Genomic DNA, 19,351 nt, shown 5'->3' with positions numbered 1-19,351 from the left:
AATATAATTTATGAGTTGAAAAATCGCTTACCGGTAGTTTAGAACTCACCCAAAGCCATGGTACTCTCATCTCTCATCATCATCCGACACGCACAAGCCTGGAGTTCATTTGAGCATCACACTCAGTAGAAAATCTCACTTCAGCATTATGTTGTTAGTACGAGTGGTATTTTAACTGAGATATAAAAGTGACTAATATATAAATGTTTAATTTTAGAATGTAGCACCACTCAGTGAAAAAAGTGGACTGATCGAGTGGGTCGGCAACTTGGTGTGTCTTCGATATGTCATCCTCAAACTCTTGAAGCAGAAAGGAATCCCCAGAATCGACAGAGATAAAATGACATGGGGTGAGTACAACTTTATTGGCTTGGCTTGATAGAAATCAATTTCCTGTATTTTGTCAGTCTTATTTCCAATTTATTGACCGAGCGAAGTGAGGTCTAAGATTCAAGTCGACGGTTTGGCATTTCTCTTAATGTTTATATGTTGCGCATTTACGGCGAAACGCGGTAATAAATTTCATGAAATTTGACAGGTATGTTTCTTTTTAAATTTCGCGTCCACGTATATACAAGGTTTTTGGAAATTTCGCATTTCAAGGATAATATAAAAGGAAAAAAGGAGCCTCCTCCATTCGCCAATATTAGAGTAAAAATCAGACTAAAGAATAATTCTTTCGCTGATTTATGATGAATAATTATTATTCATCATAAATCAGCTGTCGAGTTGATTATAAATTGCATGCCATGAAGCATGCAATTCAATATCTCAATGTAACTTGGTAAAAAATCAGCTGCTGTGTAGAATATAAATTGCATGCCTCATTGAATGCAATTTTTATGCACCATTAAATATGAACTATTGATTGCGTGCAATAACGCATGCAATTAATAACTAAAATAACATAGTATTGTCTCTCGAACTTTCTCTGCTTTAAACTCGGGCTGTCCTGTTGCCAGTATGTCTTGAAGGAGATTAGCTTTTGATGTTAGCATTTTTTACACCAACCCCAACAGCCATTAGCCTTTTTCACACCGATATCTCGCCGACACGACATAAAGACAGGATTTACTCTGATGGACAGTATAAGAGGAGGCTGCGGTTTATAACCGCGCGAGGTCTACTGTTCACAGAACTACTAGTTCAAACTGATAATAGAAACTAAGTTTTGTTTTATATCTTAGTAATTATACAGGAAATGTCAATTATGAGAACCCAAACAATATATCGTTAATGGAATTGGCTTCATTGATAACCTATTTACTATTGTTTTCCACTAACAAACTATTTTTGGTAAATAAAAAATAGCATATAATTTTAGCAATCTTCCAATACAGTATTTCAAGTCTTGCTACTTAGCTTTATTTGAATACATATAATTCACGTAATTTCACTTCAAGTCTACAGAAAGCCTCGAAACCGTGTTGTACTTGGTGAACCTACTATAGATTTTAGTAATAAACTTGCAACTCTTGGAAAAATAATTTTTAGATCTTGTGGACAGGGTTCTATATTTTATGTGACCGTCTCTATAATTTTTACAGAAAAATCTGACCCCCTCGCTAAAAAACGTCAGATCTTTTTGGAAAAGCAACTTCCTCGGCATCCTCCGGTATTGAGAGAATGGTTTCTACAAGAATTTCCTCATCCCAATTCATGGTAAGTTGACACTCAGTCCAAGTAGTCGTCTCTATTTTAACCATCAAGGTTCAAGTATAACCGTAATTTTTAAAAGAAATCGATCAATGCAGTTTTTAGATTCCAATTAAAATTAACTTTTCTAATGAATTGAGTATCAACATGATTACAATAACTGGTGGAAATGAATATATATTTATCACACTTGTAGAATTATTGATAGGCCTATATGCAATAAGCTTATTTTTCATGAAGATACAGGCTTAATTGACCGAAGCGAAGCTGAGGTCTTAGTTTCGACTCGATCGGCTTTTGTCTGTTTGTTTGTACCGCAGTTACAGTCGCAGTTATTGTCAGATTTGAATGAAATTTGGTATGCAAGCTCTTTGAAACAAGGCGCAGAAACGTATGTGTAACGATTATTGGTAAGACCTCCGGTTTTTTTGTAATTGAAAAAACCGCAGACCAACCTCCAACCTGGAAGTATCATGATACAGTAATTCATGTTCCTACTTTTTCGCCTTCAGTGTCACCAGCCCATGGTGACCGAGAGAGCTGGAGCGTTGTATCTCACACTGTGGGACCCAGGTTCAAATCTCGTTCCGACCAGATTTTTTTTGCAGATGAGAGACATTATTTTATAAGTCCGGTGTCCCTGGAAACAATGGGTCATATGAATAAAGTTGAGTATATGCTTATACTTCTAAAATATGGAGCATTTGCTTCATTTTCTATGAATAAAAGTGAGCAAAACCTTTTGCTCATGCTCATCAAAAAAATAGTTTGAGCATTTGCTCAAAAGTAAAAGCTAATACTCAAAATTGTATGAATAAACTAGAGCATTTGCTCAACTTTTGAAGCAAATGCTTCAAAAAAGGTGAGTCTAGTCTAGAGCAGCTTATTACCTTTTGCTCATAGTAAAATGGCTCAACTAATTCGTATGAGGAAGAGGAAACTATACCAGATACGATCACAACCAATAGTTGAGAACTATAAAACTCTTTTTAGATTCAACCATGATATATATCACCATTATTCCTACAAAAGAATAAATACCGTACAAAAGATATAAAGATGCCATCACAAAATAGGAAATAGGCAATTAAGAAGATGAGAGTGTAGACGATTATCAGAAGGCTATTGATATTATAAGAATATGCTGAGGATTATTATAGAGATGACATTTTTTCACGCTATTATTTCAAAATTCTAAACTCAACTAACCTAAAACTCTATTCATAAATAGAAAACAGAGCAGACGACGCAAACACAAGCGGTGCCCCCTACTTGCATATTTAGCGCTTCCGTGAGCTATAAAAACAAAGTAAGGCTACAAAAGCGAATCAGCTTATGAAAAATCTTCAAAATACTTGAGCATTTGCTCCAGAGTTCAGGAGCATAAGATAAGAGTATAAGGTAAAGCTTATTCATATAAAAATGAGCAAATGCTTTTGCTTTTACCTTTTGCTCATGAGCAAAACCTTATGCTCAATGCTCTTGCTCATGAACATTTGCTCTGGTTTTATTCATATGGGCCATTGTCTCTAGCTAGTACTTTCAGTGGATAAAATAATAGATTACATGGATAAATCTCCACAAAATACTGTACTTTCTTAATAGCCCTTCTAATTAGTTTGAAACTTGTAGGCTATTCATGAGCGAGGTCTACTGTTCGCAGAACTACTAGTAAAAATAAATAGGTTTTCGCATGTACTTGTGATGTGAAAGAATATTCCCACATAGCTGGTGCAACTTGCTAGCGTGAATGATTGTACAGGTTCACTATTCGTGAATCTATTTGACTGACCATTTCAATCAATTTTGAATTTCAGAGAGAATAATTGAAAGTTGGAAAAATATACAGTGTTATTTAATTATATTTAGTGAAGTGGTTTATTTACTCTAACAGGTTGTATGCACTATTGGAGTTGTTTACAGAGGCAAACAACCTGGAGTAATATTATTATTATTATATTATTATTATTATCATTATTATTGTTATTATTATTATTATTATTATTGTCATTTGTTACGTGAAGCCACAAATCTGAGCAGAGCTCAAGTGGCATGTAACATGTCATGAACATTTTTCTATGCAAGTGTATGCATCTGTATCAACTCAAAGTATGAAGGCACCATTCCTCCATTGTATAGGGACACGCTTCCACAAGTACATTAGTAATTGAAGACAAGAAAAGCCCATGACTACCACATAACCGTATTCTTTCAGGTAGACAATTGAAAAGCTTCAGTCCCGAATAATATGGTCCTTTTTCCAAAAGTGTCAGTCTGTGAGCGGGGTACTGATATACAGCTGAACTCTTTGCTCTTGACAAGCCATGGCAAACTACATTTCCTTCAAATCTCTCTGAATTTCTAAAGACAAAATTTACAGTCTCAAAGAAGTGCAATGCTGGGACCGTGAGAAACCTGTATTTTCTAAAAATGGGCCTACATGAATTGGATGGCCGCAAGCCCTCCAAAACACGAACAGCTTTCTTTTGCATCTCAAATATTTTATATAAATTATTTTCACTATTCCCCCAACTATTCAACATTCAACTTTTGTCTTCAACTTAGAAGCTCTTCATAAGCTTACAACCTCCTCCAACATTCTGCCCACCCTATTCTCTCTGTACCATCCAGTGTACTAAAAATTAATATTTCATCATGCTATTGTATTAGTTTGGTCAGACATCAAAGCTGAAAAATCAATTTTCATTTTCATTTATTCATTCATACAATAAGTACATCATCAAAATGATGAGGAGAGAAAAATAGGGAAACCTTTTGCTATTCCTTAGAGGCTTTGAGGCCGATTCTTTAGAGCAATGCTCTTGTCATTATTGTACAACTTAAACATTTTGAACCCATTTTTGCGATGAATTTAAAGTAATGGAAATATTTTTCAAAGTTTTTTTTTAAAACATTGAAAGGTACACGAAAACAAATCATAGTTTTTCAATAGTTATTGCATACCAATTATTAGCAATTCAAAGCAATAAGGTGATGAGAACTGTTCAGATATCTGCCTTTGGCAGAGAAGATGAAAGTTATATGTAGGCAAGAGTCCATACAATCAAGGTCACATTAGTGACCCTGGACCGATTTACCCCATCCACAGCATGAAGATGCTACTATGCATACCAGTAATATTTTATCATCCATGTGAGTTGTATCCAGCTATTTGAGACAACTAGACAGCACGCCGTAATTTGATAATTAGGAATACAGCAGTAACGTTTGTGCAGTAGGCTTATTGCAACTTGGTCCGCTCCCGCATCGAAAATCTAGGGATATTATTATTAGACCTACATCTGTAGGTAATGTCATAGATACTATCAACTACAGGTGTGATACCAAGGAAATTAACGTAGCTGAGAAAAAGAGGTTGAGACTGTGCTGTGTGTGAGTGCAGAAAGTAATGAGAAACAGTGATGTGTGATTTCATAACCTAAAATTGAACAACATTAACCTTTTATTAAAATTTTGGAAAGAAGTGGTACAACCTCAGACTAGTTTTTCCTCCATGGTCATAATTATTTTATGATTATAGTGTTTTGTTCAATAAATGAATAAATAAATACATACTGTGCTCAACATCGAAAGTTACATGTTCCCTCAATATTCCAAAATAGAATGGGTGTCATTCTGCTAAATTAACAAATACCTCCTTATTATTATCATCTATTTGGATAAAATTGATATCACAATGAGTTACCGATTATCAATATAACGATTATTATTAATTCTGTATCCAAGCCTCAACATTACAAAATTATTATTTTAGTAACTTTGAAAATCAATAAAAATGAAACGGTTGAAGTTGTTTGTTTGTGTTGTAGGTATGAAGCGCGATCGGCATTTGTGCGCTCGTCGGCGGTGATGTCGATGGTGGGATACATGGTGGGGCTGGGCGACCGCCACGGAGAGAACATCCTCCTCGACTCCATCACCGGAGGGGTCACTCATGTCGATTTCAGCTGCCTCTTCAACAAGGTACCACTACCACTTGAGACGTTTTCAATTTTACAATATCCAATTCATGTAATGTGATTTAATGATGTGTGATGTACAATTCTGGGTATTACACTGTTGAATATAGGATATAAGATTTTCTCCAATATTTTATATGGAAAACCAAGGCCATACACAGACAAGACAGTGGGCGGGTACCAAGCAGGATTCCGGGAGGGTTGCTCCACTATAGACCAAATATACATACTCCGTCAAATCCTGGAAAAAACATTGAAATTTGATATAACAACCCATCACTTATTCATAGATTTTAAAGCAGCCTATGATTGTATCATTAGAAGCAAATTGTTTGAGGCTATGATGGAGATGAATATTCCAAATTGTAAGCTTGCGAGACTAGTCCAGATGACCATGAAGAAGGTTGTTTCCTGCGTCAGAATACAGAACAACTCTTCAGAGAATTTTGAAGTGCACAATGGAGTAAGACAGGGAGATGCCCTATCATGCCTGCTTTTCAATTTGGCCCTAGAAAAAGTGGTCAGAGACTCCCAAATTAGCACTAGAGGTAATATCTACATCCGACTCACCCAGATTCTAGCTTATGCAGACAGACGATGTAGATATTGTTAGCAGGTCTACATCATCTATGAAGGTCGCTTATGGAAGGCTTGAGGAGGCTGCAAAAAGAATAGGTCTTGTCATTAATGAGAAGAAATCCAAAGTGATGGTGGCTGGTGGCTCGGGGGCATTAGGCACGCATGAACGGGAAGCACTCATTGAAATTAATGGAAAGCATTTTGAGATTGTGGAAGAGTTTATATATCTAGGATCTTCTACAAATGCCAAAAATGATACAAGCAAAGAGGTGAGGAGAAGAGCTAGCAAATAGATGCTATTTTGCCATGTACAATATTTTGAAGAGCCAAACTCTGAGTAGAAAGACCAAGCTGATGCTCTACCGGACTATCATTTTGCCTGCTCTGTTATACGGTAGCGAGACATGGGCGAACACACTAGCAGACGAAGAAATGCTTGGCGTGTTTGAGAGGAAAATCCTGAGGAGGATCTTTGGGGGTGTACAGGAATCGGGAGCCTGGCGCCGGCGACACAATGAAGAGTTGTACAGGTTGTACCAGCACGCAGATGTGGTAACCTTGATGCGAGTACGCAGGCTAAGATGGGCAGGGCACCTGATGAGAGCTGACGACGCATACCCGCCAAAGATGGTTATGGAAGGAAGACTGTACGGTCGGAGAAAGAGAGGACGTCCAAAAACTAGATGGATGGATGTGGTGAATAATGACGCCTCAGTGATAGGTGTGCGGAGATGGAGAAGTGCAGCGTTGGACAGGGATGCTTGGTGGCAGAAGTTGAGAGAGGCTGTGACCCGCACTGGGTTGTAAAGCCAAAGAAGAAGAAGATGTACAATTCTGCATGCATTGTGCATGTGTGATGTACAAGTGTGTGAATTTGATGAATGAAGAATTGATAAAATGAAATGCCACGAGAGCCAACCTGAGAAGCCTTTGTTAGAAAAAACTTCTTTTCCTTCTGTGATTGGATCATGGCCTTTGAGCAACCGGGCCCTTGTATTTTGTTGTTAAAAGGAAACTAATTCAAATCCTTTTTCCTCCACCTACTGGCTAAAGTACTTACTTTACTCCCTGAAACATAATACTAAAGTGTCACTTTTTCGCTCTCGGTAGTAAAAAACAGAAAAACTCCCTAGGGAGTAAAAGTGACTCCATTTAAATAACATGGGAAGCATCTCTATTTTAAAAACTTACATTATAATAGGTTAGAAGGTCTACGCTCAGATGAGAAAGCATAAAGAGGTGTCTGTCATTGAGTCAACTGAATTCAATACCACAACCAGAAATTTGATCAACTCATGAAATATATGTTTGTATGATATTATATTCTTAATATTAGTAGACGATAAAAATTTATACAATTTATCGTCTGAAAATTTATACAATTTTTAAAATATCTTATTCTATTCAAAATACCAGCCAACAAATATTTTTGATCTGCAATTCAAATCTGAACCGCGTGATCTGGAGTCAGCCATTTTTGGTAGACACCCAGCTGATATAATTGTTACAACTTTTGCCGATAGATAGCGCAATCGGCAGTGCCAATCAGACGGCCGGTTTTTAGGTTTTAGATTTTAGGTTATGATGTTAGGAAACATTGTCACCAATACGTAAGTTATTAAAATGATTTTATTTGCAGTTTCTATAAAAAAATGTAGATGGAGGAAAAATGTTGTGTACATCACGAGTGAAAAATACTTTTTCTCCCTCAGGAAAATTGTTGCCCTCGGCTTTGCCTCGGGCTTCAAACTTTCCCCTCAGGGAGAAAAAGTCGTACTTTTCACTCTAGATATACAAATAACTATTAAAATGTCATAGTGTTAGTGATTTTTGTGACTTGAAATTTTTCATGTTTTTCCATATTTTTTCATTTATAGATGGATATTGGAGTATCATACTTATTTTTTTATATCTATAATTAACCCATATTCCAAATTTGTAGTGTTTAAAAATATTTTTTATTTAATTTTTTTTATTAAAAAGTGTGACAAATTTGATAAAATCGTTCCTATGACATCCTAAATTCGAAAAGAGAATTCTCTCAGTGAATGGAAAACACAACACACAAAAATACAATATACAATAAAATAATCAAAATAACAGTAACAATAAATATAGCTCAATTATTATGCTTTTCCAAATAAATATAACACAATAAAAAAATAAGACAAAATTTCTAAGATGAATAAATTGCTACAATATAAAGTCAGTTACAAAACCATTATCACAATTCATACATACAAAAATCAATTTCATAAAATTCAGCCACTTTATAAATTCATTCTTGATGCAGGATAAATTTAAGTTTTTTTGAAACTTACAAGAAAGGCTTCTAATAGATAATGTCAAGAAATTATACAATTTTACTCCTGTAAACATGCAGCTTTTTTGAGATCGTGAATACTTGAGGTATTCAGTTCTTATGTCATTTCTGTGCCACCTGTTATGATTATGTACTTGAATGTTGGTAGCCAACTCCATTTTATACTGATGTAAATAGAGAAGCAGACTCATCACATAGACGGACGGCAGAGTCAACAGTTAATCTGAGCTTAATAAACATTTAACAAAACATCAACATCAACAGCTCCACGCAATCTTCTTACCACATAAAGGCCTTTAGATAGTTTCTTACTTAGAGACTCTATGTGCGAGAACCAATTCAGTGTATTATCAATATATATAACACCATGAATGCCTAGGAACTTTAGTGATTCAATACTGCTTGTTAACCTATTATTATAGCTTAAACTAATATACCGGGTGATTACAAATGAAATAGACAGTTTGAATAGCTTGTAGAGAATTTATTATTTAAAAGTTTAGATCATTACTTACATGATTACATAGAAGAATTCTTGAAGTTTTTATTGAAAATTTACAGATGTTCAATGTGTACACCATTTGCAACACGACAGATATCAACACGGTAGTCAAATTCTGACCACACACGACTAAGCATCTCACGGTTAACTGTAGCAAGAGCATTTGTGATTCGTTGTTTAAGATCATCGATATCAACAGGAAGCGGTGGTACGAAAACTCTGTCTTTTACATAGCCCCACAAGAAAAAGTCGCAGGGCGTTAGGTCCGGACTAAGAGGTGGCCACGGCTGAAACACAACGTTTTCCTCACTTGCACGGCCGATCCATCGTCTAGGAAGATGTTCATCCAGATACCCTCTGACGTCTGAGTACCAGTGAGGCGGAGCTCCATCTTGTACAAAAATGAAGTTACATCTATCTTCATGGAGTTGAGGCATTAACCATTCGGTTAACATGTCCAGATAAATTCTTCCGGTTACTGATGGTTCTTGCCATCAATACCACTATTCATTATACAGAAAATGATCATAAAAACCATATTAAATAAACCCATATTGTTCCCCTCAAAAATTGCATTCAGTGAATTGAGAGTCATGTCAATCCGTCAACTCTATGTGCTTAGCATATTTAAATATTTCAATAAACATAGAAGCTCATTTTCAAGAATCAATGTAACTCATAGAACAAGATACAATCTACATAGATATGTTACTTATGATTCGAATTTAACGGTCATTCGTAAGCAGCTGGTATACATCGCTCCAAAGATTGTAAACTGCATCCCGAACGAGCTCATCGATGTACCTATTAAGTCTGTACCAATAAATATTAAAAACTGGATACTTCACAACTATTATTTCCATCTTAATATTTTATGAGTTCAAAATTTTTTCAGCTTTTCATTGTTGTCTGGATTAATTCACAATTAATAGCATTTATTTTAAATATACTTACCATTGTTTGAATAAAAATATTCCATTTTAAATTATTAGCTTAAGATTTAGAAACAGTTACGGTAAGTCTCTACTCCTACTGGCGAACAAGTGTTTCACTTATGCCAGTAGTTCTTCACCTCCAGCCGTATTTTACAGATAGATGATATAGATATTTAGAATAATAATTATTGTTTTTTTTCTGATTGTCACATCTTTGTAAAGTTTTTGTGTTTTGGTGAAATAAATTGAATTGAATTGAATTGGAAGAAGAAAGGCCCGTAAACCTTTTCACAAGATAAAGCGCAAAACACATTCACTTTAGGAGAATCGCGTATATGCTGTACAGTCTCTCTTGGGTTTTCTGTTCCCCATACTCGTACATTATGTCTGTTAACTTTTCCACTAATGTGAAAAGTACATTCATCACTGAAAATTAGGCGATTAAACAATGTGTCGTTATTTTCAAGACAATGTTGCATCTCTTGACAAAAATTTTTACGTACAACTTTATCATTGTCATTTAAACTTTGTACTAACTGCATTTTATAAGGTGTCATTTTCAAACGTTTCCGCAGAATTTTCCACACAGTAGGTTGAAGAATTTGCAATTCTAAACTTGCTGATCTAGTCGATTTTCCTGGACTTCGTACAAAAACATCACGAACACTATCAATTTTTTCTTCTGTAACAGAAGGTCTTCCAGTACTCTTCTTCTTACACACACATCCACTGCTTTCAAAACGTTCATACCAGTCATAAATTGATTGCCTTGTTGGTGGTGGTTTACCGTATTTTGTTCTGAAATGACGCTACACAACAGTAACAGAGTTTGTTTTGGCTAATTCAAAAACACAATAAGCTTTCTCCACTTGAGTAGCGGCCATATTGCTAAACTAAACTGGCTGTTGTAACACGGAGCAGCCAACAATAGCCAGCAACAGTTCTACCAACATAAACTTTAAGAAATTCCCTACAAACCTATATCACTTACTATGTTGAAATACACCAGTTTAATTTTGTACAGGCTATTGAAGTTGTCTATTTCATTTGTAATCACGCGGTAGTCCAGTCAAGGAAGGGTTATAGAGGGAAAAGTTTGGAATACAATTTTTGACCCTGCAGTTCTGTTTAGAGTAGTGAGGAGGTAAACATATCAAAAGTCCGAACCCCTACCCCTTGTGCTAAAGTGGTGGGGGTACTTCAAAGGTACCATTTTTTGGCTTCTCGCATATAACTCGAAAATTATGCATCTTACGCACATTACAGTTCTATACAAAATTGAAGCTTACGTAAATTCCTACAATATTCATCCCACAACTTTTTCTATATCTCCTATGGTTTTCGAGATATCCGCTCTTGAAGGTGTTACATTTTGAAAAAACCACGTTTCCAATTTTTTGCACTTATAACTTCTTAAGAATCGATGGAAAAAATCTATGCTAATTATAAGCTTATAAAGCATCAAATTCTCTTCAATTTGATGTATAATTTAACACTTTTACGCATTTCCCTACGACTGTTGCAGCAGCTTTAGTGTTGAGTGTGAAATCTTCAGTTTTGGAACAATTGACAAAGGAATGTGGAAGGAGTGTTTTCAGCACAATTTTTGACTTTGCAGCTTTGTTGGGACTAGTCAGGAGGAGAAAATATCAAAAGTCCCTATCACTACCCCATGTGCTAAAGTGATGAGGGGGGTTTATATTATAATCATGTTGCATTTTTCATTTTTTATCTTTTTGCTTCCACGGTTATATCTTGTGAACAATATGTTAAACCATCATGACTAATTATTCAAAAATTAAGTTTGATAAATTCTCGTTCAATTTTCGTTCTATAAAGTTTTGTGATATTTCCAACAGTTTTCGAGATATCCGCTCTTGAAAGTGTGGAATTGTCGAAATAACTGGTTTCTATCCATTTTCTTTGCTCTTTCAGGGCTTATAACTCTCCAACAATGCATTGTAAAAATTAATGCTCATTGTAGGTTTGTAGAGCATTGAATTATCTTCAATTTTATGTACTTTTTCACTATTCCAAGATCTCCTTTCATTGTTATAGCAATATTAAAGCTGCTTAAAGATGACAATTTTTACAGTGTTGCCAACTTATTGGTCTTGAAATTCAATTAATTAGAGGTAGCTGCGATTTAGGAACGTGGTTTTATTAATATGAATCAAACATTTTTAGATGTGAAGATGACATATTTTTACAGTGTTGCCATCTGATTGGTGTTAGAGGTGGCTGTGATGAATGATGTTTGTGTGATGTTTGACAGGGTGACCGGATGGAGATCCCGGAAGTGGTGCCATTCCGACTGACGCACAACATGGTGTGGGCGATGGGCCCGACCGGCTACGAGGGCATGTTCGTCGAGGCCTGCGAGATCACAGTGCGTCTCATGCGCGCGCACATCGAACAGCTGCTCTCGGTCGTGCGACCCTTCATCTACGACCCACTGCTCGAGTGGAACCGCAACTGCAAACGCGACGAGTACACCGAGATGACCAACCAATGTGTAAGTCTATCTATTTATATTCTAAACAAACCTAGATTGTACCCAATCGAGATGGGTTTTAGTGACTTTGATGTAATGACAATACGCCAATTATATAAAAAAAACGTCATTGAATACCGTATTTGATAAAATATAAATTCCTATTTTCCACGCACTTGAAACTCAATTGTCAATAATTATCATTTGAGGCCCACTGCAAACAGATATATCATATATCACACTATTGAATGTTTAAGATCGTCAATTGTTGTAGAGTTATAGATCCCGAAACATGGCCGCCTCACTTGAGTCTCCCACTAAGTGCTAGTTGCATAGAGTTATTCTTTTTTGCAAGCATAAGGCAATAGTTCAGCATGAATCTGGCGAAGAATTATCCAATTCAACGCAGGAAACGCTGTGATTGATGATTTATTGTGAGTGAATTGTATGTAAAAATTAAAGAAGTTAGTTGAACTTGACTTTTGTAATGGTTGTGATGTATGGCAGGCAACTCGGCCTCACAGTGCTCATGCAACGAAACGGTTTCTCCAGCAAATCAAATGGGATAATCTCGATCATCCATCACACAAACCTAACTTGGCCACTAGTAACTGTAATACATTTTCCCCAAACAAATGACATGACTTTGAGGGCAAACCTTCCAAAGTAACGAGGAGCTCCAAAACAACGTCATAGCCTATTAAACTTATTTGGTGACAGCATTTTATGAAGAGAGTTTTGGTTGGCTGGTCGGTCCACTGGTATAATAAATGCTTCATCCTTCACGGCAATTATGTTGGAGAATAATCATAAGCGTAAATAACTTGTAGTGAAAAAATTATTCTTCTATATAAATCTATCTTTTATTTATGGCCAATCGGATATTGAAAAAATGACCCTCGTAATTTGAATGATGTAGAGCTTAAAGTTGTAGTTCTGAGAATCAAACTAATACGTGTTTTGTATTAATCTTGTTCATTGAACATGTTTGCCTGTTTCAGGGTCGAGAAAATACACTGAACATCCAGCATCGACTGCTCGGCCATGTGAGGAACAATGACAAAGTATTCACCGAGCGTGTTCTATCGGTCGAGGGCCAAACTCAGATGCTGATTGCCGAGGCAACCAGCATTGACAATCTCTGTCAAATGTTCATTGGCTGGGGGGCTTACCTGTGAACATCATTTTAAATTATGCCGCAAAAATAAGTTACCCTTCCCAATGGCTAAATTACTATACTCTTAATAAATCAATGAATAAATAAGTTATGAATAAGCGACTTGCACAAAATATTCGTGTTATACCAAATTGTGCGAAATTTCATGCAGTTCCATAAATGACTGGAAATATTCAATTTGACATCACAGTCAATGCAGAGTTGCCAGTATTAATATATCCAGTCATATGAGCTAGCATGAAAAGATTGTAATTTCACTTTTTTAGTGAAATTACATGTATTTGACTTAATTTGGCATCAGGCATCACAAATTATATTGTCGGATTTCGTCCAAGTCTCAACTTATTTTGTTCAGAGTATAGCTGTCATTAGGGGTTCATATGCTAACATCCAACGAATCAGTACGAATAATACTAGTTATACTTTAAAAATAAAATTGTAACTATAAATTAATGACAAAGTTCCAAATAGGGTTAGGTCTTTACTTTCTACTAAGGACATTAATTTCCAGTTACCAGAATAGTTAAGAAAATAATTAAAATTTAGTGATATTAAAGTATTTTTAAGAATCTCAAAATTAGCATTATTCACGATCTAGTGACTGGAAAATGGATTTTAATTTCATATAATAAGCAATAAAGTGAGTAAACTTGTATGGCTTTTTGTTCATGGGGATTCCCTTGCAAGAAGGTCCCACCTCGCCTAAATATAAGCCGTTAATGGTCCTTACGATTGTTATACTCTAGCCGGGACTAACAGTTCAACGTGCTCATTCGATTATACGGGAGACGGAAGTGACCTGGCTAGCTAAAAACTTTTGCTCAAGCAGTAAATTATTTATAAGTAGTCAAATTATCGTTTAAGAAAATGTGCCTTATTTTTAGACCAACTAACTGACAGTCGAAAACCGGAACAGTTGCTTCCGACTTGTGTGTGCACTTGCAGGTCAGCTGTTACCATATTTAAACGTATAGAATAGCTATTTATGTATTAAGAGCGTAATGCGCGACTTTATCGCTCGCGCAAAACAGTTATCACGCGATGCGAAGCGGAGATAATTTTGCAAGAGCGATAAAGAAGCATTACGCGCGAATTACTTACAAAATTTTTTCTACAACTGCACAAACCTGTTAAATCACTTATATCTGGCGGAGTTTATAATAATTCGTCTACACTGATATCCATCATGGCTGTAGAATCGGTACAATTACCGACTTTTTAGGTTAAGATCTGACCGAGAGTGGTTTGTCTTTTGGCGAGCTGCTTATCATCAGCTGATTAGCGAGCGTAAACAAACTCTTCTGTCCATGCACAAATGATTTGCGAGCGTAAAGAAAATCTACTGCGCATGCGCAGATGGTTAGCGAGCGAAAAAGTAGATTCTCCTCAGAAATAAGCTTTTTTACGAGGAGAATTGAGTATGTAAATTCTTTCTTTACGCGCAGTTGTAGAAAACAAATTTCTGGTTGTCTTGATAAACCTCCAGTCTTTTTATTCAACATTCATTATCCTTGTATCCTTATAAGACTGATTTAAAAATAATTTTGTAGGTTGCATTTTTTAATTATTGAGTTACCATTGTTTGTGGATAGCAATGATTAGTTATTGTTATTTTATATTAAAATTTTAATTTTAGATGATTTTGCAACTAGCTAAAGGGAAAATCTGTTTCACTTTAACTTGATATGCAGTAAAATTATAATTCGATGATATGTGCCTTATCTATAATACGGGTCCTAATATTAACATTATGTGCCTTGACATTAACACAAGGCGTTTGTTCGATTCTAAAAATAACAAAAAATAAATATAGATAATCTCTGTGATTATATATGTTCATATCCTTGTATTATTATATTAATTGTTTATAGTTTTATACTTGAAAATTTTTTTAATAAATAATATAGTTGTGATTAATTTTGTGTAATTATTGAGTTATATTAATAAAATATGCACTTCTATATTCAACTCAAGTCTTACGGCCGGTTTCCAAGTTCGGGACTTAGTTAAGTTCTAGACTTTAAACAGCTGGAGTCAGAAAATTGGCTTTCCAAAACGGGGCGTAGTAGCAGCAAAATAATGTTTATTTTCTCATTATAATAATTGGAAACGTTTTCCTTGACGAAATGAAACATTCCTTAATAATTCAAAGTACCTAACTGAAACTTTACACTATTTTCTCTTTATTTTATTTCGTGTTCAATTTTCCAGTTTTTCAAAATTTAATTTCGAGCTGTTTTCCAGTCCCTACGTAGATCTGAAAGACATTGTTTGCTGACGACTCTCGTCTGACATAGGAACAGGTTTCTTTCCGGCCTAGGCCGGAAAGAGTACTTTCCAGCCGCTAACATGGAACTAAGAAAGGTCATCAAAAAACAGCTGATCAAAAAACGTTTCATTATTTGTGTTCATTATTCAATAATTAAAACATTTATAATATCATCTTATTGTCATTTGAAAGAATAAAAAAGTATAAAAATTACTTGGTTATAAAACTCAACCTCCCACATAATTGAACATCATCTTTTAGGTTATTTAGACAAATCAGAATAAAAAATAAAAATCTGGTGTGGTACACTCACACAACTTTCCTTGCTCATTGAACTGTAAGCCCCATTCTTAAACGAGAATAATTCAGGGGAATAAAATAATGACGATTGGCGGCAACATACCATATTTGAAACTACGATCAGACTTCTGTATTTATCAAAGACCTTATCTCTTTAAGGTCTTTGGTATTTATGTGTACAGTATTTATATATAATTGTTTTCAGAGTACTTTTTCCTTTGTGTAAATTGTGAAATTCGATTTTTTTTTTAACCTTACGGTAGTCGTCAAAACAGCTGTTCTACAGATGAAATATCTTGTCTATGTGTTCTTTTTATGAACTGCTCTACCTACCTACCTCATGCACGAGAAGGAGGTTACAAAGTAAATTTCTCAAGGATGGGGTGGACCCCCTATTAGTTTCCCAGGAAGGAGACTCATGCCAGTTGATAGAGCTGATAAATAACTATACAGGGTATGAATTTGAAAAAAAATCGGTCATGTCATTTTTGAGAAAATCGTGAAAAACATGTTTTTTTTAGTAATTATCCGCCATTTTTCTCAAGAATATTACGGAGCTCCTGCAATTTTCCCAGAAATGAGACTTATGTCAGTTGATAGGGCTTATAAATAGCTATCCATGGTATAAATTTGAAGAAAATTGTTAGAGCTGTTTACGAGAAAACCGTGAAAAACATTGTTTTTTAGTGATTATCCGGCATTTTTCTCAAAAATATTACGAAACTCCTTCCATTTTCCCAGAAATGAGACTCGTGTCAGTTGATAGGACTTATAAATAGCTATCCATGTTATAAATTTGAAGAAAATCGTTGGAGCCGTTTTCGAGAAAACCGTGAAAAACATGGTTTTTTAGTAATTATCCGCCATTTTTCCCGCCATTTTGAATTCAATTTTATTGAATTTCTTCTTGTCAAATCCTCATGGTATAAGGACCTTAAGTTTAAAATTTCAAGTCAATCGGTTGATCAGGAATGGAGTTATCGTGTTCACAGACATACACACACACAGACCAACACCCAAAAATCATGTTTTTGGACTCAGGGGACCTTGAAACGTATAGAAAACTTGAAATTAGGGTACCTTAATTTTTTTTTGGAAAGCAATACTTTCCTTACCTATGGTAATAGGGCAAGGAAAGTAAAAATACTTGGACAATTTCCTGATATATCACCTTCCACTTCTGCTTTCGGAAGTGCTTAGTAAACAACTATTCTCATAATTTATATATATATATAGTTTATTTTTGTGTGTGGCGAAAAATAGAGCTCGCACCACGGGCCGGAAAAATCTCATTTTCTGCTCTTGGTGCGAAATATACTATTAAACGTGGACTATGACTACGCCCCGTTTTGGAAAGCCAATTTTCTGACTACAGCTGTTCAAAGTCTAGAATTTAGAACTTGGTTAAATCCCGAGCTTGGAAACTGGCCCATAGTGCCTTTGTACTTTTGTTGGCCTCAATAGATTCAAATTCAATTATTTTCAAATTCAAAATTCTTTTATTCTTTAAAATGCACTATACAATAAAATTTAATAGAATTATTATTACAAGAATACCCCTACAAGACTAATACGTCTGTGTATAAAATTCATAAAGAATTTTATTTTCATAATAAATTAAGATGAAATATTTTGTCAATCAATTATTAGTCATTCTACATTGTTAAAAGATGATTTGACAACAGATCAAAGCAAGAAAGAGATAGCGCTACCTGCTTTGTTGATTGATAGACAAGGATAGCAATACCATTGCTAATTAAAAACTGCCATTATAACAGTGGACCTGACTATAGAATTAAAAACCTAACCCTAAACCTGACATTTAACCTTTATTAACTTACTTCTCACTAATAATTATTGTAGCTGACTGTCAGCCTGCAACGAAACCTTGATGCTGTTAAACTTGACGAATTGAATGGCTCAATTTCCCATTTGTTTCAGTATATCAAGAACTGGTCAAAAATAGAGACTTTATGTACTGAGCTGAAACCCTCCTCCTTCAAGAAAGAGGTTTACTGCGCGGCTTAACTCGTACCACTCGCCATGTGGGCGCCCCATAACACAACATGTTGTGTTTGTTTCATCGAGGTACCTCGATCTCCTCACTAAGCCATATCTAATACTCCTGAAAAAAGTTTACATTTCCCCTGAAAAATTTTGACTTTTTCCTTGGAAATGTATCATTACGGCACCCTTAAATACCATATTTATCTTGAAAATGCAATATAGTTGCGGACCATACGTCAGTTATCCTCGTTCCACGGCCTGTAGTCATAAATGCTCTCATAAGAGCAAATTATGTACCCGCAGTGCCTAAACGGGGCCTTGAAATCTGAATTTCCACATATTATCAGTATCACTGGATGAACTTGTTCGGTACAGTGGATATATTATTCCCTTAGGTAAATAACTAATGAGACTATTCAAACTTACCCGGCTGGACTCAGTCTCATTAGAACTCATGGGATATTATATTTTCACTGTACCGGACACTCGTGGGAATCCGTACTGATAGGTAGGAATCCCGCGGCATTTCACGCCATCATAGAACTCCAACATAATCTATTACTCCTGAAAAAGGTTGACATTTTTCACTGAAAATTTTTTACTTTCTCCTTGAAAATTCGTCTTCCCACCATTTTCCTACTGAGAAGAACAATTTGTCATACAATTCATGCAATAGTTTTTCAAAAATCGTGATTTTACTGAGTGGTTCAGCAAGTGAAAGCTCCCTGGGCTAATTTAAGGGCATTGATGACTTATTTAAAATGTAGTCAATCCTATTAATGAAATTCATGTGCTATGCATAGTCAGCATCTAGCATTGGTTGATATTCTTGCCTGACACTACTAGACCAAGGTCTATAAATGAATACCCTTTATAGACCTTTTACTAGACCTTACACTATAGACTTGTATTTATAGACCTTGCACTAGACAAACAGATAACTCTATTTTTTCCATGTCCTTACCGTTGCCAAACGGCTCATAGCCGTTTATAACGGGGAGATGCCTACCTGTTATTAATTTAAAGTTGTACCCTTCAATAACTATGGAGTGGGACTCTAACAGTTCCTAATAATAATTATCATACTTGCTACATTAATTTGGCTCTAATCAATAACTATAATGAGATA

The 19,351-nt window shown here is 35.3% G+C and overlaps 1 protein-coding gene across 1 annotated transcript in view; it reads left to right on the top strand.

Moving 5' to 3' along the window:
* The window catches only part of LOC111047709 (serine/threonine-protein kinase ATR), a 47,773-nt gene extending 32,763 nt beyond the window's left edge, over positions 1–15,010 (top strand). Inside the window, exons 11-15 of the mRNA XM_039422521.1 lie at positions 218–350; positions 1,548–1,662; positions 5,487–5,640; positions 12,251–12,490; positions 13,471–15,010. Of these exons, the coding sequence (XP_039278455.1) occupies positions 218–350; positions 1,548–1,662; positions 5,487–5,640; positions 12,251–12,490; positions 13,471–13,647 (819 nt within the window). The 3' untranslated portion in view covers positions 13,648–15,010. The remainder of the gene's footprint in view (positions 1–217; positions 351–1,547; positions 1,663–5,486; positions 5,641–12,250; positions 12,491–13,470) is intronic.
* The last annotated feature ends 4,341 nt before the right edge of the window (positions 15,011–19,351 follow it).

The sequence above is a fragment of the Nilaparvata lugens genome, chromosome 2 (assembly GCF_014356525.2).
Source record: "Nilaparvata lugens isolate BPH chromosome 2, ASM1435652v1, whole genome shotgun sequence".
Lineage (NCBI taxonomy): Eukaryota > Metazoa > Arthropoda > Insecta > Hemiptera > Delphacidae > Nilaparvata > Nilaparvata lugens.
This window is presented reverse-complemented; position numbering and strand designations above follow the sequence as displayed.